We start from the raw sequence: 24,255 nt of genomic DNA on the forward strand, positions 1-24,255 counted from the left end.
GGGTATATGGGATCTCTCTGTATTATTTTTATAACTGCTATTCTACAATTATCTCAAAAAGTTTTGTTTCAGTTGATTATGTCAATTTATTTCAGTTTTAAGTCACTATATCAATGAAGGGATATCATATAGTTTTTAGAAGTCTTTCTTTGTGTGTGTGCACACATTCCCCTAAAAAGACTATCTCAGCTCTGTGATACATATTCAGTCTGTCAGTCTTTCAAGAGTAATATGCATGGAAAGGTGTTTAAAAATTGTTTAAGACACCACCATCTGGAATATATGTATTTATATATTACATATATTCATTGCTTTGTTTTAGCAAGAATTTTTGACCATTTGCTAATAAACAAATGAAAAAGAAGTTTAAAGGGACAAAAATGAGTGGGTGTGAATTTAAGTATTCAAGTAAGCCTAATCGAAGGTATGTCTCAGGGATGGAGGCACAGATTACATTTTCCTAAATCAGTTTATTTAAAAAGTGAGAGGCTACTTAAACTTGACAGTCTGAGGCCTCAGAACCTGAATACTGAATTGAATTCCCAAATTACTGCCATATAAGCTCCCACATTTTTCTCTCCAAAAGAAAGAGTCATGTCTTACTTCATTTTAATCTATAGCTTAACTTTGGACATTATAAAGAATACTAAATATGTTTCAGCTATGAAAAAAATGTCTTGGCTAAAAAATACTTTCTCTGACTACTATAAGTCTAGACCCCATTCTAATTAATCACTTCAAACTTGAAGAACTTTTGAGCACCAGGTTATTTAAAATGTATTTTGAATTCTGAGTACATGATTTCAACCCTTAATAAATTATTCTCTTAAAATATTTTGAAAAATAATCCCTCATGAATGAGCTCAAAATATTGTCTATTATACCTGCTTCTTAAGATCATCACTTTTTGTTCTCTCCAAAGTTTCCCAAATCTCTTGGGCAACTTTTACTGAAAGTGCAAGTTCACATCACTCAGAACAATAGAAATAAGTTGTATTTATTCAGAACTAGAGAAATGACCAGCTTTCCAATACCATTCCACTTTATCATTTTGTAAAGAAAAATGAAAGGCTATTTACATTTTCCATTTTATATCATCTTTTGGCCTTTGTTTTCACCAATGGGATATGACATGAGACCATCTATATTAGTATAGCCAAGGCCCTTCACTGTAAACCCTTATGCACCATTTCTACTATAATACAATGAATTCAACAAAGGACTCAGAGAATGTTGTTAGTTAAAAATGCTGACTATGATTTTTCCTTTCTGTTTCTGAGATAACATTTCATAACAATCCAAGGCAGATGGAAATAGTTACCTGTCTAGGAAATATAAATTCAATCCACATCCAGCTGACTACTGGATACTTGTGTCCATTTGGGTAGAGGCCCCTCTTATCCAGAACTTCCAAAATGATCATTGAGAGAAGTGGACACACCTTTTTGATAATGATTGTGAACACTCAATTTGCCCTTTTCCTCATGAAAGACTGAATACTGAACCTTGCTCAATCAGTAATATGAAAGTTCTTGAAAATTTATATTTGGTAGTTGCCAATTTGATGGCAAGATTGGAAACCACTTTCTAGATTTTTTTTCAGTAATGACATTATTTTAAAACCACTGATTAAATTGTCTGCGAAGATCATTAACAAGAGATTTTCTGGGTGGACACATAGTTTATGAGAAAAATCCCAGTCTGCTAAGAATAGATTTAAAAAATATACTTAGAACTTAAGTACATTGGGAAGGTTTGGGGTTACTTGTATTTTCCTAAAATATATAGACTTTTCTGATAAAGAGCACTATTGAATCAAATTAAAATACATATTCATAAATTTATCTCTTAGAGACATTTCAGATCAATCACTATTTGTTCTTTACTCAACAGAGAAACCAAAATATTTCCTCTGATGGATGCCTGTCCTGAATTACCTGTATTGCTTTCTCGTGTCATGTCCAACTGCATTGGTCTCCCAAATTTTGGTAGCCAGAACTCTAACTGTATTCAGAAACAGAATGAAATTCAGCTGAAAGAGAAGATGATATTACAAAGAATTATTAAGTTATTCTTCAAGATGTTTATAAAAATGTATGTAAATTGAACTTTATATTCAAAGACTGAAAATTACCCATTCCATAAATGTGAATGAGGGAGTCTGAGATAAGATGTTGGAAAGCTGGTGAGTCTTGATTTGCCCTCATGAAAAAGATAAAAAGTTTCAACAGCACTGAACACTAGAAATACCAGAGAATGATCTGCTAGAATCCACAGGGCATTTGCCAACCAAAGTTCATATGAAGCCCTGCGGCAAACTGGCAGGATACAGGATGATCGTCGTTATAAATGGAACCAACTGCCCTTGTGAAATGGATGACCAAATTCTGTCTGTAATTGAGAGAGAGAAATAATAGAGTTGTTTTGGGGATGCTGTCACTCTAAATTGTGAAAAGTATTGGGTGAAATACATAAGGATTTTTATTAAAAGGCAAGTAAGATGCTGTATAAGGAAAGGCCCCCAGTGTAGACAAGTAAACTGAATTTGAAATGCTACCATTGTAGGTACCACCAGAGACAATCAAGTTGTAGCTTTAAAAAAGGTGGGAAGGTATTGGTAGTTCAAGCCAATCATATGTCCAAGGACCAAGGATCAGTGACCAAATCCAAAATGAAGAGATTTTTTTTTAAAGTCTCCAGGTCTTGGATCATAAGGAAGTGGAAACTGAAGCCCTTGAGTTCCATCATTCAGGGAGATGTCTGCAGCCCAGACACGCTAGTACTTAGGAGGGATGGAAATGTAGATCGCCAAGTGTGGTTTGTGCCCTTGCCAGAGCAATGGCCAGAGAAGAGGACCCGCCACGTTCGGCATTTCTGGGAATGACGTGGTTTGCTGAGTCTTCAATCATTTCTGGAATTTGGAGAATTTGGTTATTGGGTGATTCAAGTGCCCCACTCCACAATCCAGCTGATCATCTGTATCAGCCCTTCACCTCCAGCCATTTTCTTTGCCATCCTCCCACTGACTACCCTGCGGCACCTCTCACCTCTCACCAGTTTCACAGATTTCTATAAGAACAAGGGCTGGACTTAAGCACCACACCTGCAAGGAGGACAGAGGGGTGCTGTGAGCCAGGGGAAGAAAAAAGATGTTTTCAGGCCAGTCAGAGCCGCCATTTACTGAACACACTCTAGTTTAAATGTTCACATGGATATGGGACAGGATTTTTATTATGTCCATTTATTAAGGATCTAGAAACTCCAGTTCAAATAGATTAGCTGATTTGACCTAAGCTACCCAGCTATCAGCTGGATTTGAACCAGTTCTCTGTGAGTCTGTATTGTAAATTCTTAACTAATATGTTCAGGAGGATAAAAAGATGCAAGAGTTGAGGGTCCCATTCATCCTCCTCACCTGCTAACAACACCTAGCTCCCTGACACAATCTTTTTCAATAAGAAAGTGAAAAACTGCTTGTCTATCGTATGAGTGCTGTTTTCTGAATGGCCAAACTTACTTCATGTCCCATTAATTCCTCCCTATCTGACTACAGTTCCCAGCAGTACAGTGACGCTGGGAGTGAAAATAGTGGGAAGTGATGCTATATAACTGTTGTGTGAAGGACAAAGCCAGTGGTAGGAGCTGAAGCTGGCAGAGCTGTAGATGCAATGCCAGCTGAGCACTGGCATTTGTCACTCCCCATTCCTGGATAAGGAAGAATTATAAATGGTTTCAGATGGGCCAAGCTTAAGCTCCATCAATATTAAAATGTCCTTGACCAGAGACTCTCTCCTTAGGCCAGTAGATAACACTAAATAAATACCTGAAGCTCCCAGAAACTTCACTAAAGACGATACACACCACCAGTACATTGGTTTAATAACTAAGGGGATACATTTAAGGACAATGAAGTGAATCATGGAAAGAATTAATAAAAACTAAGATTGAGTAGCCCTTACTGCCTCAAAAGAGAGTTAAACAAAATATATACATGCACACACATATTGATACATGAGACAACAGTTAGGTGAAACTCCAAATAATTATTCTGAATAATTTAGAAAAGTATACAATAAAGGGTAGTTAGAAACTAAGTTATTGATTCCTTACTACTCTAGGTTTCCTTGATGAATTGGCCAGTTTTCACATAAGACAGGCATATTATTGTCTCCATTTTACAGATGGGGAATCAGCCACAGCTTACACAAATGACACGTGGTCACACAGCTAGCAAGTGGCAGAGCCCGAACGAGGCCTGTGCAGACGAGATGCACAGTGTAGACTCTTAATCACTGTATCATACTGCCCATTAAATAGAGTTAACAGCAAATTGAGATGAAAACAGAAGTTTTTTAGAGGGCAGGATAGATTAAGAAAAGATTGTAAAGGATCTAAAATATAACCAAGTTTTAAAACCAATGTTAGAAACAGCAAACAGTAGATCTGACTAAATGGGAACACAGATTGAGCGATTCAGAACACCCTTAAAGAAATCTTCACAAATAGAGGGATAAAGAACAAAGACTTATATGATATGAGGGATAAGATGCTGATATGTAAGGCATGGAGTTGAGAGTCATCATGCAGATGATTTCCCTTTCTGAAGAAAAGATAATGATAAATAGAGTGAATCAGTAAAGGCATAAGAGGAGAAAGTCCCTGCACTAAAGAGAGAACTTCTGTATCAGCCTTAATCCCCTGCAGATGGGAAAATGACATTGTATACTGGGCAAATAGACTGAAAAAGAACAAGACTAAAGGAATCTTCTTGTGAGATTTTTGCATTTTATTTTAAAGGAGGAAAGAATAATTCTAAAATAAAATCACTTAGAGAGTCCTCGTACATCTCATGTAACCTCCTTGGAAAATTTTGCTTAAAGATGTACTTCAGGCAAACTATAGATAAAACAAAGAAACAAAAAACAGAGAAAGTGAATAAAAGGACCATTTGTAAGCATTAAAGCCACTCACACATACCAAAAGTGGTTTTAAAATAATGCAAATATAAACATTTGATTCTTTCTCAATTAAAAATTTAAAGAGTTACTCCACGGGAACCACAAATGAATTGAATCAAAGAACTTGCCATTTCAGCCACGAAGCCTCTGGCTCCTCGGGCTCTCGCTGAGGCTTTGCACCTAGAGTCCCCTCTGCCTGGATCATCCTCCCCACTGCCTCTGCTCTCCCATCCTTACTCGGTCAGCTCATTCTCAGGATTAAGGCTGAATGTCAGTTTTTCTCAGAAGCAGCGGAGAAGCCATACATTTAAAAGTTTGCCTCACCAACGATGCTTATGCTTAAGGAGAAATTTGTGTCTGACCCCTCACCATGTCTTCCCTATTGTCTCACATTCAATGTCCTTGGTGTTTATCCAAGATCTGTTAAGTGAGTGAGTGAATGATGAATGGGACTCTCCAAACCTTATGTGTATTTGAGTACATTAGAATATCCCCTTTCCATCTAGAATTTTTTTACTTCTAGGTGTCTATCCTAAAAGACATAATCAGAGAAAGAAGTCAGAATTTATGTATAGGAAACTCCACCATTATAAAACATGAATAAAACATCTATTTGCCATTGCCTAGTTGATCTATGCCTTTGGATATATGCTAAGGAGATGCGCTCTCAATTTTTAAATTTTCCTCCCAGGGGAGGTGTCTCAATAGATCTGTGCTTGGGAAGTTTTTGATGAGCAAATGTGGGGAGAAGACTGAGTCTGCTTAACTCAGCCCCTCCTTCCTGGCCTTTGGAGCTTGCAGAGTAGACTTTCTCCATGGCATTTCGGCTGGGAGCCTGTCCTTCCGCATCTTGTGTCTAGGTGGGTGGATCCTGCCTAATTATGAGGTTCTTCACCAGGCCTGCGAGGCTAACAGACCTAAAATCACGCCTTCCAGCCGCAGCTCCCACAGCTATGAGGGTTTCGCTTTGGTTCTCTCTCTATGTCCTTTGTTTCATATCTCAACTTTTTAGAATGTGAACTGCAAAGAGGGATGCTATGCATTTGTTTCCCTCAGAGACTCTCTGAATACATCCATCTCATTCCATATTTTGCCTTATTTTTCAATATCATGAACACAAGAAAAGTGTTTGCTTTGTTTTATATGTATACTGATGCTACATGTTGAACATTTAAATAATAGATAATAAACTCCTTAATCTATCTAAATTTATATTGAATATGAATATAATTCCAATAACTGATAACAGCTATGAAGATATAATATGTAATTAATTTCTTATCAGTTAGAGATTCAATTTACAACTTAGCAACAGCATCTATGGTAAATGGTAGTACTTCAATTTTATTTGAAGTTCTATATCTGACTCACTGAGAAGGGGGAAGGAATTCTGGAGTGCAGATTTTCCTTTGGGGAAAAATCAACTTGGTATTTGCAATTCTATCACCCTGATTTCCAATTTCAGTCTCTTTAATAAAAGCTTTGAGTAGCTTTAAAATTGAGTTTTACCCAGCAATTGCACTTCTAGGAATTTTCCTGAAGAAACATCACTAATTCAAAAAGATAAATGCACCTGTATGTTTATCACCACATTATTTATAATAGCCAAGACATGGAAGCAACCAAAGCATCCATTAAAGATGCATGAACAAAGAAGATGTGTTACATATACACAATGGAATATTATTCAAACATAAAAAGGAATGAAATCATTTTCATTTGCAATAACATGGATGAACCTAGAGAATATTGCATTAAGTGAAATAAGTCAGAGAAACACAAATACCATATGATTACACTTACTTGTAGAATCTAAAAAACAAAACAAATAAACAAAAAAGAGACTGGTAAACACAAACAACAGACTGCTGGTTACTCTGTGAGGGAGAGGTATGGAGGGATGGATGAAGTAGATGAAGGGTATAAAAAAGGTACAAACTTCAATTAGAAAATGAATTAGCCACAGGAATGGAAGTACAGTATAGTGAATATAGCCAAAAATATTGTACTATCTTGATAAAGTGGCAGATGATAATAGCACTTATGGTAGTAAGCATTTACTGGTGTATATAATTGTCAAATCACTATGTTGTACATCTGAAACCAATATAATATTGTATTGGTTTCCAATACAATAGAAAACTTTAAAAAAATGACTGAGTCTTGGACCTTTGTATTTGATCACTCTCGTTGGATAAACATTGCTGAAATGTATGTACTATAAGAAAATGGCTCTGGAAGAAATTTCTGTCTTTCAAGTATCAAAGATGCATCACTAAGTTAGTTATACATTTACAGTTTTGATGACAACAATAATTATCTTAGTTTTCCTTATTGCACATTCACATTTTAATTCAGCTAAGATGAAGCAACACACTGTTCAGGGAAATATTTTGAGGCTCTATGGCATCTCCAAAGGGATGGATTCATACAAATGGTGAATGTGGGACTGACACACCGAAAGAAGAAAAGGCATGGATTGCTGTCCCACTGTCCATGGGCAGCAGCTGCTGCTGCACTGAATGTCCCTTTGCTGCTTTTCCTAACAGCTTACAATTGTCCCAATTTTAATGCAACTCTTTAATTCCTGTATCTTTCTTTGGAAGCCTACATCAAGAGGATGGTCTCCCATGCGAAAATCTGAAGACTCTCAAAACATCATGGTTGAAGTCAGAGTCAAGCAGATAGGACTATGTGCTTTAAAGTGATTAATTAATATCATTCTAACAGTCACACCTCCAAACTAGTTCATCTAATCCATAACCTTAATGCATCAAGAATTTTCTTATCAAAACCCCAATCTAGTCAGATTACTACCCTGCTTAAAATTTTTAAATGTCTCACCATGATTTCAAGGAAAATTCCAATGTCCTTTAGCAGAGAATATGAGTCTAATCATGATGCAAATCTCATCCAACCTTCCACTCTGATCTCTTGCATTTTCTGCAGATGCATTCTTCCTTCCAGCCACAGAACATGTGTGGCTGTCCATTCACACATTAGCATGCACTGATCTGCCTGTTAGGGGATTTCTCCTTTCCCTTCATACTTTCAGTTCCAATCTCACCTACTTGGTGTCTCCTTATAACTAAGCCTTCTGGACAGACTTTCTTGCTTTCTCCTCCTCATTTGTGACTCCCTGATGGCCACAGAAAGACTTAGACAGCCTGTGTTCCCACTGCATGCACCACCATTTCCGTTGACTACCACCTCTATTCCCATGCCACACTACTGGCCACTGTTCACTGAGTGTTTTTCATAGTTAAACAACTTAATTGTCTCATCTAGTCCTTATAATAACCTTAGAAAATCGGCATTGGAATCTCAAATTTCCTTTTTAGAAAGTGCAGCTTGGAGAGGCTGAATTATAGTAAAGTCAGCAACTTGAAAGAGCGCCAGGATTCAGTGGAAAATGCACTATAATTTACTTTTCTCCACTGTCCTTAGCTTCAAGTCCTAATAATTTTTGGGTTTCAATAGGCCTTTCTTTTTCACCAAATGCAAACTCAAATATTATATAAAAGTATTGGCAAGTTTAAGAACATTAATTTATCAATTCCAAAAAAAAGTAGTAAGACATGGGTTATCCCCTTAAAAAGATGATCATAAGAGAAATTAAAGGGGACACTAACAGATGGAAACTCATCCCATACTTGTGGCTAGGAAGAATTAATATCGTCAAAATGGCCATCCTGCCCAAAGCAATATACAGATTTGATGCAATCCCTATGAAACTACCAGCAACATTCTTCAATGAACTGGAACAAATAATGCAAAAATTCATATGGAAACACCAAAGACCCCGAATAGCCAAAGCAATCCTGAGAAAGAAGAATAAAGTAGGGGGGATCTCACTCCCCAATTTCAAGCTCTACTATAAAGCCATAGTAATCAAGACAATTTGGTACTGGCACAAGAACAGAGCCACAGACCAATGGAACAGACTAGACAATCCAGACATTAACCCAGACATATATGGTCAATTAATATTTGATAAAGGAGCCATGGACATACAATGGCGAAATGACAGTCTCTTCAACAGATGGTGCTGGCAAAACTGGACAGCTACATGTAGGAGAATGAAACTGGACCATTGTCTAACCCCATATACAAAAGTAAACTCAAAATGGATCAAAGACCTGAATGTAAGTCATGAAACCATTAAACTCTTGGAAGAAAACATAGGCAAAAACCTCTTAGACATAAACATGAGTGACCTCTTCTTGAACATATCTCCCTGGGCAAGGAAAACAACAGCAAAAATGAGTAAGTGGGACTATATTAAGCTGAAAGGCTTCTGTACAGCAAAAGACACCATCAATAGAACAAAAAGGAACCCTACAGTATGGGAGAATATATTTGAAAATGACACATCCGATAAAGGCTTGACGTCCAGAATATATAAAGAGCTCACACGCCTCAACAAACAAAAAACAAATAACCCAATTAAAAATGGGAAGAGGAACTGAACAGACAGTTCTCCAAAAAAGAAATACAGATGGCCAACAGACACATGAAAAGATGCTCCACATTGCTAATTATCAGAGAAATGCAAATTAAAACTACAATGAGGTATCACCTCACACCAGTAAGGATGGCTGCCATCCAAAAGACAAACAACAACAAATGTTGGCGAGGCTGTGGAGAAAGGGGAACCCTCCTACACTGCTGGTGGGAATGTAAGTTAGTTCAACCATTGTGGAAAGCAGTATGGAGGTACATTAAAATGCTCAAAACAGACTTACATTTGACCCAGGAATTCCACTCCTAGGAATTTACCCTAAGAATGCAGCAATCAAGTATGAGAAAGATCAGTGCACCCCTATGTTTATTGCAGCACTATTTACAATAGCCAAGAATTGGAAGCAACCTAAATGTCCATTGATAGATGAATGGATAAAGAAGAAGTGGTACATATACACAATGGAATACTACTCAGCCATAAGAAAAGGGCAAATCCAACCATTTGCAGCAACATGGATGGAGCTGGTGGGTATTATGCTCAGTGAAACAAGCCAAGCGGAGAAAGAGAAATACCAAATGATCTCACTCATCTGTGGAATATAAGAACAAAGGAAAAACTGAAGGAACAAAACAGCAGCAGAATCACAGAACTCAAGAATGGACTAACAGGTACCAAAGGGAAAGGGACTGGGGAGGATGGGTGGGTAGGGAGGGATAAGGGGGGGAGAAGTAGGGGGGTATTAAGATTAGCATGCATGGGGGGGTAGGAGAAATGGGAGGGCTGTACAACACAGAGAAGGCAAGTAGTGATTCTACAACATTTTGCTATGCTGATGGACATTGACTGTAAAGGGGTTTATAGGGGGACCTGGTATAGGGGAGAGCCTAGTAAACATAATATTCGTCATGTAAGTGTAGATTAGTGATACCAAAAAAAAAAAAAAAGGGCAGTTCCTGTGTGGTAACCTCCAATGAGTTCTACACAAGAGTATAAAGGGCATATAATAGTGTAGGTAAAGGGTCTGTTTGTGTTTATACAGAAGATCAAAGCCTAATTGGGCTACCCCGAAAATGAACTAAGATACGATATGAAAAAGAACTTCCAACATCAGCACTCTCTGGAAGACTCATGCCAGAAGATGATCATCAAAAAACCCCAACAAAGATCAACGCACTGCTACAGCTGTAGATGCACTCATCCCACCAGTTCCTGGACTTGCCATGGCAATGAAGAAGGAGATATCTAAGCTGGCCTGTGCATACAGTAAAACAACAAATTTGACTGGATCTATACTGTTGGAACTCAATCAAGAATTAGGAGAAGTGCAAATTGTAGCGCTCCAAAATCTTACAACTACAGACTATTTACTGTTAAAAGAACATAAGGGATGTGAACATTCCCCAGGAATGGGTTGTTTTAATTTGTCTGATTTCTCTCAGACTGTTCAAGTTCAGTTGGACAATATCCACCATATCATAGATAAGTTCTCACAAATGCCTAAGGTGCCTAACTGGTTTTCTTGGTTTCACTGGAGATGGCTGGTAATTACAGATATGCTTTGGTTATGTAACTGTACTCCTATTATGTTAATGTGTGTGCGCAATTTAAGTAGTAGCTTAAAACCTATACATGCTGAAGTTACTCTACAAGAAGATATGTCACAGAAATAATCAATCTTCCCATGTTTTCTTCTGCCTGCTACTTCTATAGCTTTTCTTCTTCCTTCCTAATTACAACCCTTAAATAGAATTCGTGCCTCATATCAAATTTACCGAGTATCATAATTCTTCCAAGTGGTAAAGATACCTCAAGACAAATGCTGTGCATAGAAGCCACAGGGCATAAATATGCAAAGAAGTAAAAAGTTATCCTTTTCAAACAATAAGGCTTCTCTCTCACTTACCAACTTTACATTTCCCTGTATGGCCCCGGAAGATGACTGGTTAGCCAGAGACGGGTAAGATTCCTCAAGGGAGAAACAACCTAAGACAGGCACAGTCGCAGGGGGGTCATCAGGTGAGAAATTGGGGATCAACAGAGGTGAGGCTTAGAACCTCACCCCCCCCGTTCTGAGAGAAATCTTGTGCATACGTGGATGTTTTATTGCCCTTGTCTAGCTTGGATTAACACATAGTCTACAGGCACACACCTGATCATCTACATTTGCTCTCTTACAACATTAAACTATGTTTTCTACCTTTATCTTGTATCTACCTACCACTTCAGCATTTTATTAAAAATAATAATAATAAAGAGAGAAATGTGGTATCCACATATAAATCAAGTATAAAACTCAAATGAGTATTCATATTTGAACTGACTGTTTATAATTCATAATGCATGAGCAAAACCGAAGGTTTCTGTGATGGCTGCCCTTGTACTGTTCACCATGTAAGAACTTATTCACTATGTAAGAATTTGTTCTCCATGTAAGAACTTGTTTGTTATGCCTCAGAAGATTGGAGACTGATGAAAATTAGGCTTGGGGTGGATTAATGATTGTGCATTGAGCATTGACTCCCCTATATAGAATTTTATTGTTGTTAACAACCATTTGATCGATAAATATGAGAGATGCCCTCACAAAAAAAAAAGTACACACTTCCAATGGTAAAATAATAAGTAACCGGATGTAATGAATATAGTCAAGATATTGTAACAGCTTGGTATGGTGATAGCTGGTACCTAGAATTGTCATGTTTATAAATGTTGAATCACTATGTTGTACACCTGAAACTAATGTAATGTAATACTGTGTGTCAACTACCCTTCAATAAAAAAAAAAAAAGATGATCGTAAGTGACGGAGAAGCAAACACAATAGAAGAGGAACAAGGATGAAGGAAATAGAAAGATTGGTAGCATAGAAAAGGATAGGGTATCAAAGGATAAAAGGAAACTCAGAGTAGTAAACACCTTATTTTATAAAGTTATACCTTTAATTTCATTGATGTTCTCTCAGGGATATAGTTTATCACTAGATGGTTTGATGGAGTGGTTTATCACTAGAGTAATATAGGAGCATTTCATTAAAATTTAAATGATTGGAGTTTATAAATGCAATCACTCTCGTTCATTAATCTACGATCCATTTTAAACTTCTCCTACAAGACAGAATCAGGTCCAATTTGATAACAGGCTGTTTTAGCAGGAATATGAATTGGCTTCACTAGAAGTGTTCTGTATTTTATTTGTCCCTCTAAACATTTGTATCAATGGGCTTCTGAAGTGAAGATTCATTTTTGATCTCTTCTATATTTCCTTCTGAATTTTTCCTATGAAACAACTAAGCTTTCATCTGACTCTTAGATCTTACAAAACTTCAGCCACATTAATAGCTATCCTTCTGTACCCAATGTCAATGTGCTAACAAACTGGGTAACATTGTCCAGAAGAAAACAAAATGAGAAAAGTAACTGAAAAACAAAGACCAAAAAAAAAACAAAAAACTACAGTTAAAGGATTAGACTGCTAACTTACTTTCAAATGATTTAACATTTAATATTGAAACATCAGTCCTTTTTTTAAGGACTTATATTCTTATAAGTTTATGTTTATGTTCTTATATTAAAACATGAGAAACAGGAAAACACAGATAATATCATTTCTTCATCAAACCACAGAGAAGCTAATGCAATAAAGTCTTCAACACAGGTCAAGAGTAAACATTTTGGTGAGCTTTCTTAGATACAAAGAAGTGTTAGACTTTGCTTTCTTTTGCAACAGAGACGTAATATACAGTTGAACGACTACAGGCAGAAAGGTATCATACAATAAACATTGCTAAGTCTAGTCATTTTCCCTATCACCTATCGACAAGATTCTGTAGGACATGTCTTGGTCTGGAATCCTCTGACTTCTTGGGGAAATAATGCCAAATAAAAGCTTTAGGCAATGTTTTGTAATGGATCATACTATCATTTTCTCTCAATAATTCCTCTATTTTCCTGCTATTTGCCTCCTACTCTGGACCTACCAGAGTAGGTGATCAGAATACTAAAGAAGATATATAAAATAATGGATGAAAAGGGGAAAGAGTTGTAGGACCTTCCAACTGCCTGAACATGTAAATGTTCATGGATACTCTGAGGCCCTGGAATTGTCCCCACATGCTAGCTGATTAAAGGAAGGGCAAGTGATTTCCTCAGGGGCTCAGTGCAGCCATGAATATGGGTTTGTTCCCCAAACTGGACTCTCCCAACAGCTTCTGCTATAAAGTGAGAGTTTCCTAAACCTTTGTAGAACAAAGTGATAGACAAACTCTGTTGGGTTTTAGCAGCAGTTAAATTATGTCTTTTTTTTTTTTTTTTAACTATACGGGCTTTAAAACTTACCCCAATAGCTGCTAAAATTGGGGCTTGATAAATCCATCTGATGTTGCCAGCACCAAGCTCCCAGCATCTGAGACATGAAAAAGAACCTTTATGAATAAACTGGCAAAGCAAATAAGCAGTGAGAATTAAGTAGCATTTTAAGTTTTACCAAAACTCCAGCCCTAAGCTTTTATGAGACAAATAGACACACACACACACACAAATCTTTTCATAAAATACCCAAACCAGTGTGGAAAAAATGTGTAATGAGTCCTAATGTCTATACTATTAACTACAGAGTATTATATATATTGGTGAATTGTTTTCATAGTAACAAGAATCAAAACCATGTTTCCAGAACCACAAAAAAGTGGTAGTCCTCTAGTCCTCTATAATGTGGTGCAACTGATACTTCATTTTCACTACCACTGGATTGATGAAGTCCTCTCATTTTCAGAAGTTAAAGCAATGCTATTTTATAAAACCCTAAGATGTAGAACACTGACAATAACTAAAATAATTCTTATCTATAGAAATGCAACAGGGAACTAGCAGTAATGAAAATTATTCTTGTTAATAGGAGCGTGATAGAAAAACAATGTAAATGATTTTTGTACCTAGAAATAAAAATTATGTGTGGTGGAATATAACTGATGAGTACCCTGTGAATATTGATCAGGTTTTGCCCTTCTTTTCTGACTTTATTTCAGTGTTCATTTTACTAAATATAAGCACGTGATTATTTTATTTCCCCTTTGAACAAGTTATAACATTTTACTGGTTCCCTCATTAATCAATGCATTAAAAAAAATCTTTGACAGGTGCTCATTTTATATTTGCATGACATCCATGATTTTATCTTTTATTTTAAAAAGTTAGTTTTTAGCAGTACTTAAAAAACATTATATAACTTACTAATTTGTTATGATTAACTTCTGCTTCCCTCCCACGCCAACTAGCATTTAAGTTATACATGAGCAGTAATCATTGCTCTTATTTTCTGATGTATTGTACGTGTCTAGAACAATACATCACATGTAGGTAGTCACTAAATATTTGTGGGCTTAAATTGAATTCAGATGAAGTTTGACCTTGAATTAAAACCAATGTAAGCTTGCCTCTACGTCACTCAGCCTGGTTTGTGGTAGAGGGAGGACACGGTAATAAACGGAACAGCACTGAGGAAAACTAGTTCCACTTAAAACTTCAATGAAGCACTTTAAACAATATTTTTAAGTTAAAGATACACAAATAAAAGCCTTCAGTTTCCTCCTCCTTAGACAAAACCTAGCACTGACTGCAGCAACAGTAAATGAAATCTTAAAAAGAAATTCTAGGGATATAATGATCATTTTTGAATCCTAGGGAATAAATTTATCAAGAAGTTACTTTTAAATTAAGGAGCACTTATGGATAATAAAGCTATTTCAAATAATAGTACTTATTTTTTAAATTTAATTTTTTAAATAGACAAGACACTCTCATTTCAAAAATCACACTATATAAAAAAGGCAGACATTGAGACATCTCAGTCCTCTCCATGTTCCTGTCTACCTCGACCCCACCCTTCTCCATGAAACCGGAAAAAGGAAACTCATTTAAAATGGAGCTGGGAGGCCAGAAGGGGGAGCTCCCACACCTACCACGGGTCATCAATTGCAGGCCCCAAGAGAAGAGACCTTGCATTCTCAACAGGAAGACACCTACTGTACTATTTCAGCAAGAGGAAGGAAGAATTTCTCCTCGCCAAGCAACAAGTATGGCCAATAGGAAAATACCACATCTCACCTAATTGGAAACTATCTCCACCTCCAACTCTTGCTTTCCTCCCATGGACTTTCATACAAAGCAGCCCCTCCCAATTTCATCCTTTCCTTTATAAAGTAACATTCCTTTCCTTTAATATCTAAACTTGCCTATGATTTGCCATAGCTTGCATGTCCCGAATTGCAATTCCTCCACTATTCCCAAATAAACCCATTTTGCTGGTAAAATAACTGCCTGTTTTACTTTTAAGGTTGATGCCTTGTAGGCAACATCTTTTATTATTTTATTGGACATACTTCCATTGTTTCCTTATGCACATACAAATACAAAGATTACAATCTTATTTCCCCATCTTACAAAAATTGTAATGTATACTGTTTTGCAGCTTGTTCTTTCCTTTTAACAGGATTCTTTTTTAAATTTCCATATCAGTACCAAAAAAATTCAGTTGCAAAGCATTCTATTGGGAGGATGTAACACAGTTAAATCAACCAGATCCCTAGAACAAAGTGTAAATCTCATGCAGCCACACTGAAATCTGAAAAATCAAAAGACCTGAAGTCTGAATAACATAGAAATCAAAGACAGAGAAATTTTATACTTGTACATTAGTGAACATCTCCTAGCATTATTGCATGCATCTAGTTTAATGTGATTCAACCAGACAAGAAGGTTAAAAAATAGTGTTATTGACTTCTGCAGAACACCTATCACATTACCCTAAAAAGGCTTTCTACTATAAGGAAAGTGGTATACACAGTATGAATATAAATTGAATATTGATTCACTAGCTGTAAGACTCTTGGATTCCATAAGTTTTCTTTTCAGTTCTGATATTTGTTAACATCTTCACAATCTCCTTTCTTTGCCTCAGTGACATGGCATGACGGTGTCTCCTGACACCCTGGAATTCAATCATGCAATTCCAGCTCTACAAAATACTTGTATTTGAAAGTAGGTCAAAACCAGCTGCCTGTAAAAACAGGAAAAACTTGACTGATTATTTTCAATGCCAAAATGTCAAATGTGTCCTTTGATGTGAGAGGTAACTCAGATTTCAGATTTCTTTTTTTAAAGAAAATGCTATTAATCCTTGCTTTTAATTAATTCTTCAGTGTTGTAGCTCACACTGTGATTGTTAACATGGCCCCCAAACTACCCTCTGTTCAGATTCTTTAAAATAAATTGTAACACTGTAGGAAATGTATGAATGAATGTCAGTAAAAGTGCGGTTCTGAAAAGTGGCATATGTGGTACAGGGGTCTGACTAGAAATGAGAACTCCCTACAGCCAGGATTGAAAACAGGAGATGCACTATTTTGCTAAGGGATCTAGGGAATTGTATTGGAATATTGAATTATCTTCGTAACCTGATAAGAGTAGAGGAAATGAAAAAAATCCTGAGAAAGATGCAGATTTCCTAAGAAAAACAGAGGGTATCTTTCCTTGGTCCTTTCCCTTGCAGGCCTGACTTTTCCTGCTGACATCTCTTATCTCCTTTGAGTGAGAGGGAGAAGGTAATAAGGTATCTTGGAAAATATTTTTGCTTTTGTAAAGAGAAAGAAAAAGAAACAAAAATATATCTTAAGTTCATTTGTCCTATCTATTCAATTACCTTACCCTACCTTGATCAAATAACAATTCTGATAGAATTTTAGAACTGAAAGAGACTTCCTTTGTATATTCAATAGAGTTCAGAATATCTTCTAAAACTGGGTCTGATCTGCGCATCTCTAAATGGCCAAGATGCAAAGAACAATCAGTTCTAGCTTTGTAAGGCCAGATCAGAAAAAGATGAATTTCAAATGTAAGAGACCTGAGCACAGACCCCATCCATCCTTCGGAGATGCTCTAAGTCTGCTCTCCCACCTGAATTTTGTGACATGACACCATACATAGGTCAGTTTATGCTCAAGAAAACCCCTAAGAACTTTCTATCTATAGGTAAGCTGAATTTCATCAAAAGTTAAATCAGACAATTCTGAAATCATGCCATGTATGTAGTAATATAGTTTTATTTTATTTGCAAAATAAATGTAAAATGACCCTTTAACCCAATTATTGCCCTCAGATCAGGGCACTATAGAATTCAAGATTTTATTCTGAGTAAGGTAGGAATAAATCATTTGTACAGAGGAGTAACATGATCCAACTTATATTTAATTTTTTTACATTAATTCAACTGCTTTAGGGCAATATTTAGTATCAGTTGTATTTTTCAAAATATGTATCTAAAGGATTCTTTGCTTCAAGAATAATAAACTTGTATTTTTTATTTTTTTCAGTGTAAAGACTTATTATTAATGGATTATGACTTAGTTTATGATTTTTAAGAAAGAATCCAAAATAACTAATAAAATTAATCTAATTCAAAATAAACTGTACTGTGAATATATTTGTTTTCTTTCCATGCTCAATGCCTGGAAATTTCTTAAATGGTTGGAAGAGTCGAAACTGCTCCAAGCTGGCTGCAGGCTTTGAATATGTAAACTGATATCCCTAGGTCTCATTTCATTTATCTGTCAAATGAGAGGGGTGGGCCCCCAAATGTCAAGTGGTCCTTCTACTTGCTTGTATCATATCCTAAGTGTATTAACTTAGCCATCTCTTTGCCCTTACTTCTCACAATAACTTCAATGGAAACATCTAGTCTGCCTATAGTGTTAATTGGGTGCCTCTGGAGCCCGACTGTGCAGCCAAATTCCTTCTCTACCACTTGTGGCTGAACAACTTTGGGCACAACTTCTCTAGCCTTGGTCTCAATAGGTTGCTATGAGGGTCAATTATATTAATATTCGCAAAGCTCTCAGAAAGTGCCTGGAATGTGATCAGCATTCAAAAACATTAGCTACCATCTTTATTACTACTTTCCTACAATTTTTACTCCATGGGCTGATAACAATCTTTATAAATGCAAATTTGCTGTTATTATCACTTAAAAAATAAACTTAGCCATCCTGATACAGCCTATAAAGTTCTGGAAAGCCTGGCTCCCATCTCTTCTCCAGCTTCATTTTTAAGCTCTAACTTTAGCAGAATCAAAGGCTCCTATGACTTGGTAAGATAAAAATCAAAATATCATAAGCTAGGATTAATGAAAGGGTGAGTTCTCATTTCCAATGAAATAATAATAAACAAAGACATTTTTAATCAGACATTACATGTAGGTATAATTAATGAAATCATTAAAGGAATAATACTAAGTATTTAGCATTTACCATCCCAAGCCCTGTATTGTTTTACATACATTAGTTCATTTAATTGTATAATCACCCTGTGAGAGTAACATTAATTTTCTCTGCATTTGGTAGATGAGAACACTGAGGCTCAGCGGTCAGATAACATACCTGTAGCCGCAGGACCAAGCAGCAGCACAACAGGCCTGCCCAAGTTTCTCCTCCCCAGGTTCCCACTTAGTGCCTCCTATCTGTCCTGCAACCTGCTAAGTGTTTTGTATGTATTAAGGTCATTTATACATTTTTATCCCTGTTTTATAAATAAGAAATTGATACACAAAGAGGTCATGTGTCTTTCCCATGGTTCCAAAACTAGAGCAGCTAAATCAAAATTTGAACTCAGGTCTGCCTAATCTAATGAAGGGTTCTTTGCCATCACCCAGCATCATTGTCCTGTACTCTAAAATACTGCATTAACTTAACCTCAGGCTACTTAGAATATCCTACTGATTCACGAGGATGGATTCCACTTCGAGTGTGCATGTTTTATTGTTTAAAAAGATTTAATTATGCTACAGAAGACAAATATGATGGATGAAACCCATAGGTTGCATTAAATATAGGCAAGTATTAAGTGTAGCACATGAGTGTTAGACACAGTGTAGATCTGGGGAGAAGGGGGTCCCCTTCCCGGAGCAAAGTTCCCTATAAAGCCAAGTAAGGCAAGGGGAAGGGCAGGTTGGGAGAAACCCTCTTTATTGCTCACGAGGAGGAACGGCTGTCTGTCCGTCTCCTCTGGCCGCGTGCTCTCTCCGTCCTCCCGGGTTTTCACTTGCAAAGCTCACTTGGTGCTCCCCGTCCTTGCAGCTAGGGCGCAGGCGCTCACTTCCCTGCCAGCCCCTTCCAGAAGCTCTGTGGGCGGGTCCTTGGTGACTGGCGGACGCCAGACCGAGTATGTACCAGAAACGGAGGGGAGGAGAGAGTGGCTGTTTTCTCTCCCTGCCTTGCTGTGGATCCTCAGATCCTCAGAGGCTGCAGTGGTAAACACCTATTGATGTGTAAATGCTAAGGCCAGGCGGGAGATTCTGGAAATTCTGTGATTTACCCCACACATAGGTATTAAATACATACGAGGTATGGGACACAAAATACCCCTGATATACAAGAAGTGCTCAATATTCTTGACATCTTAATTCAGGCACTGATCGGTGAAACCCATACCCACATATCCTTTGCCCAAGGAACACAAAAAAAGATTAGAGCTGCTCAGGAGGCTGACTGGCAAGCTACAGGTGTGCTTGCCCCTACGTCTCTCTAAGACAGTCTAAGTCATTGTATGTCATTGGCCCAAACAAACTTCTGTCTGTGGTCCTGCTTGCTGCAGCCTCATCTCTGGACCTCGTAACCACACCATCAGGAGGGAAGACTGATGTGGGGGAAAGAGAGGAAATATCAATATTGCCTATCCCAGACTCAGTGGGGTCCTTCCACTTGCTTGCACCATATCTTGTGTGTTAATTTACCCATCTCTTTCCTTTTCTTACAGCATGTTTTAAATTGATTTAATAAACCAGGGAGTTCGAGTATCCTGATCTGGTATGTGAGTCTTTCTGTTCCATGACTCTGGGATGGATGGCTTGCTGGTAATGTATAAGAGGGTACCATTACACCAAGGTAATTTCCCACATGACATCCCTAAAGGGCAATGTGGTGAACAACAGTGTGAATTCAAGTGTCAATTCCAAGCAGGAGGGCTGGGTATTGAGAAAATCTGAAGCTCTTTCTTTACCTCCTCCTCTTTGTCACTCACCTTGCATCAGCCAGAGTGGCTCGTGTCACAGCCCAGGCTGCAACGAATGCTGCTGGAAACCCTGAAATAAGAAAAGGAGTCAGAGACCATATTTCTTTTAAAATTAAGGTATTCTTTTTTCCCTCATAGGCACTAATCGTAAGAATACATTATTAAAAGTTGAGAGAGAAAAATGGACATGAAAAATGTTATGTGTACAAGAAAAGTCCACTTATTGTTCATCTTGTCCACTTGAGAAATGAACCAGGTATATTGCTGTTAATTGTTCTTAAAAGTCTGAAGATGAAGTTGGCCCCAGATTTCATTCCATACTCTGAGGGCATTGAAGCTCCTGGAGCGAGAAGCATGCAATGGTTGGTGCATTTGACTTTGACTCTTGCCATACCGACAGCCACATGCTTTCAGAGAGGAGTGAAGCAACAAGAGGGGCTCAAAGGAGCCATAGGAAGGTGGCTGTTTTAAAAAACTAGAACTTCTTCATTCTCAAAGTGGAAGGCAAAGAGAAGCTATACTGCAAGTTATAAAATTGGGAAGTTTTGACCAGTTTAGCCTCTTCTTTTCATTGGTTCATAGTGGCTCAAAGCAGAAGGATTTGCATGAACTAATAGCTTAGCAAAGGGTGGCCACTATGTTAGTTTGATTATAGCATCGTAAGATACTTGCCATTCGTAAATGATAAACACCTTGTGAGCCTACAACATCAAATCTGTCATCTAGTATGGTTGTCATTCCTAGGCCAAAATTTTTGTGGGCAAATTAATAAACATTGTAAAGGAAGGTAAGAAATTCATACTTGCATAGAAGCTCACTGGACTATTTTTTGTTCTCTTTTTCACAGAAAAATCTGAAAACTAGTTTCCTGGATTTCATGAGACAAATTCCTGACTTTCAGGAGGGACAGACTGCAAGATATACCCCAAGTAAGAGTTGCTGGGGGAGGTAAATACAAAACCAATAAATAAATAGAGCAAAAGAATTTATTACAAGTGTGATCAGTGGCATAAAAATAAAAATAAAATAAAATGTAACCCAGACAAATGTCTACATTCATTTCATGTGTCCTTTGCCCCCACTTAGTTTGACCATCAGTTCATGCTATAGTTGATTAGACTCTGAAATCACACACACACAAAAATCACAGAAATAACTCTTGCAGAACATTGTAATAGAGAATCAAAGGATTTAATGGATAACTTCTCATTACATGGCCTTTATGAAAGAGATTTTTAAAAAGAGAGACCATAGTGAAAACAGTACAGAACCTAGGAAGCACCTTACAAAATGAGAGAAAAGGTTTAACCTAAGTTTGAATATTTTTATTAAACATAATATTAAATTCTTTACTTTTTACAAACATATTTGTAATTTTTCAGGTGTTCTTTCTTAGCAAAAAAAGTGAACAAATAGATTCAGATGAAGAAAAATTTCATCAAAAAATGAAAATTAGATGACACCCTACAATGCTATTTCTTTGGTCCTCTCAATGATTGTCTAGTTGAATTTAACATCAACCTGCCTGTGTGGCAATTTCATTTTATAATTCTGTATTCCAATTTTATTCATTGTGTCTATATAACTCTTTTTTTTAATAATCTGCTTGAATTCTATGTTCTAGGAAATTATTTATATCAAAATGGATCTACCCAATTCTAATTATTAAGTTCATCTTGCATATTCTTTCTATCCATCTACCTACCTATCCATACATCCAGTAACCATCTATTTTTGTGTCAAGGATTATTCTAGTCTCAGAAGATAAAACAATGAACAGATAAATTATATACTTATTTTCCTGAAACTTATATTCCATTCGTGGAGGCAAAATTAATGACATAACTTCAGTTATCAGTTACAGCTATGAAGAAAAACCATGCATGATGTTCTTCAAAGACTGGTTCAGAAAGGCCTGGCACGGACCCCTTTGCTGTTCTGCTGCCTTGGCTGTGTTTAAAAAGTGTCTGCCTGCCTTTGATTAAACTTTTCACATTGTTTCATTTGCAGGCCTTTAATCTTCTGTTCTTTTACAATCTCCTGATCAGGCAATTTCTGGAATGATATTCTACACCCATTGATTACTGGTGTTTCAGTTGGAATTATGTTTTAGATGAAAATTATAATAAGTATTTTAGGCATCATGTCTTAATGAAATTGCTTTTCTCATCCTCTTGTTAGATCCTTATTCAGAAGACTAGCATAGAGACAATCAAAGAATAATTTAAAAAAAACAGTAATTATCTGGGGGCTCTTCAAGGATGTTTGATCACCTGAAGTTAAAATGATTGGGTCCAAATGAGTAACAAAGGAATCCAAGCAAGTTCTCTTCTCTAGTGAAGCCAGTAAATCACATCATTGGAAGAAATGTGAAACTGGGGTTCACTATGAATTATTCTAGCAAAGGATCCTGCAAAGCAGCTATAATGTTTTTGACCATTTTTTTCTTATAGGAATTTTGAAAAATGATCAGAAATTAAAATGGTAGTTTAAAATCAGACTCTGTGTTACGATAAAAGAAAAAAATTGTTTATTAATCAGACTTGAATATTTACTTCATTAAATGGTAGCTGTGCTTTAGTAGCAGAGAGATATTGTTAAAAGAATATTACTACTTTTTTATACATACCTTAGTACATTTTTTTTAAGTATAGAGTTGCAAAGAGAGGGAGAGGGTCAGAAGATAGACCAACTATAGAAATAGCTCTATAAAAATTGGTTATTAGTGTTCTAGATTTTGCTTAATTGAGCATATTTCATGTAAAATGGCTTTTCAAAGTAAGCCTCCATGTAAATCCTACTTGCTTTCATGAATGTTTTCAAACCATTTGATAAAATGAATATTTCAAGTAATGATGTTTTTCTACTATAGTTGTCATTCCTAGGCCAAATTTTCATGGACAAATTAATAAACAGTGTAAAGGAAGGTAAGAAATTCATGCTTGCATAGAAGCTCCCTGGACTATTTTTTTATTCTCTTTTTCATAGAAAGATTTGAAAACTAATTTCCTGGATTTCATGGGACAAACTCCTGACTTTCAGGAGGGACAGACTGAGAGATATACCCCCAAATAAGAGTTGATGGGAGAGTTAGCTAACAAACCAATAACTAAATAGAGAAAAAGAAGTTACAAGTGTGACCAGTGGTGTGAAAAATCCAAAAAAATACATTGTAACGAGGACAAATGTCTATATTCATTGTTTAAATTTCTATCGACACCTGTATCAACTTCTAGTAATTATGTAGGTAAACGGATATTATTTTGATATAAAGGTAAACTACCAAAAACTGTCGAGGAAATTTCCAAAGTACCCTAAAAAAATTAAATATACCTTTTTATTTTTAGTAACTGCTAATCAAAGATAAGGAAGAGCCTTAAAACAGACAAGCTGCCTCAGAAATAAAACTTTATTCTCGACAATCACTATTTCATAAGAAATGAAATATTACAGTGACTTGACCCTTTCTCTTCTTAAAGGTTATTAATTAACTAACAGGTAATGCAGTGTTCCTTATTTCACATTTTCAATTTTAAAATGATAGTAAGGCAAAACAGGTAAAGGAATACTCTTATTTTGGAAGGAAAAAAAACTTTCAAATTTAACCTTGAGCCACTTAGTTCATTCTTTTCCTAATTACCTCATAATTTGGATATTAAAATGGCATTTGAGATCTGCAATTGTTAATCTCATGACTTCTTAATTTTAAACATATATGAGTTGTCATTTCTCTTAAATTTTGACAAACATCCTTTTCTCCACATCATGTTGAGTTA

The 24,255-nt window shown here is 36.5% G+C and overlaps 1 protein-coding gene across 1 annotated transcript in view; it reads right to left on the minus strand.

Moving 5' to 3' along the window:
* LOC118925491 (parathyroid hormone 2 receptor) overlaps window positions 1-24,255 on the minus strand; it is a 91,598-nt gene that overhangs the window by 8,091 nt on the left and 59,252 nt on the right. Inside the window, exons 8-10 of the mRNA XM_057503626.1 lie at window positions 20,489-20,549; window positions 13,757-13,823; window positions 1,938-2,032 (exon numbers count right to left, since the gene is read on the minus strand). Coding sequence (XP_057359609.1) covers window positions 1,938-2,032; window positions 13,757-13,823; window positions 20,489-20,549 — 223 coding nt within the window. The remainder of the gene's footprint in view (window positions 1-1,937; window positions 2,033-13,756; window positions 13,824-20,488; window positions 20,550-24,255) is intronic.

Source organism: Manis pentadactyla, chromosome 6, assembly GCF_030020395.1.
Source record: "Manis pentadactyla isolate mManPen7 chromosome 6, mManPen7.hap1, whole genome shotgun sequence".
NCBI classification, from domain to species: domain Eukaryota; kingdom Metazoa; phylum Chordata; class Mammalia; order Pholidota; family Manidae; genus Manis; species Manis pentadactyla.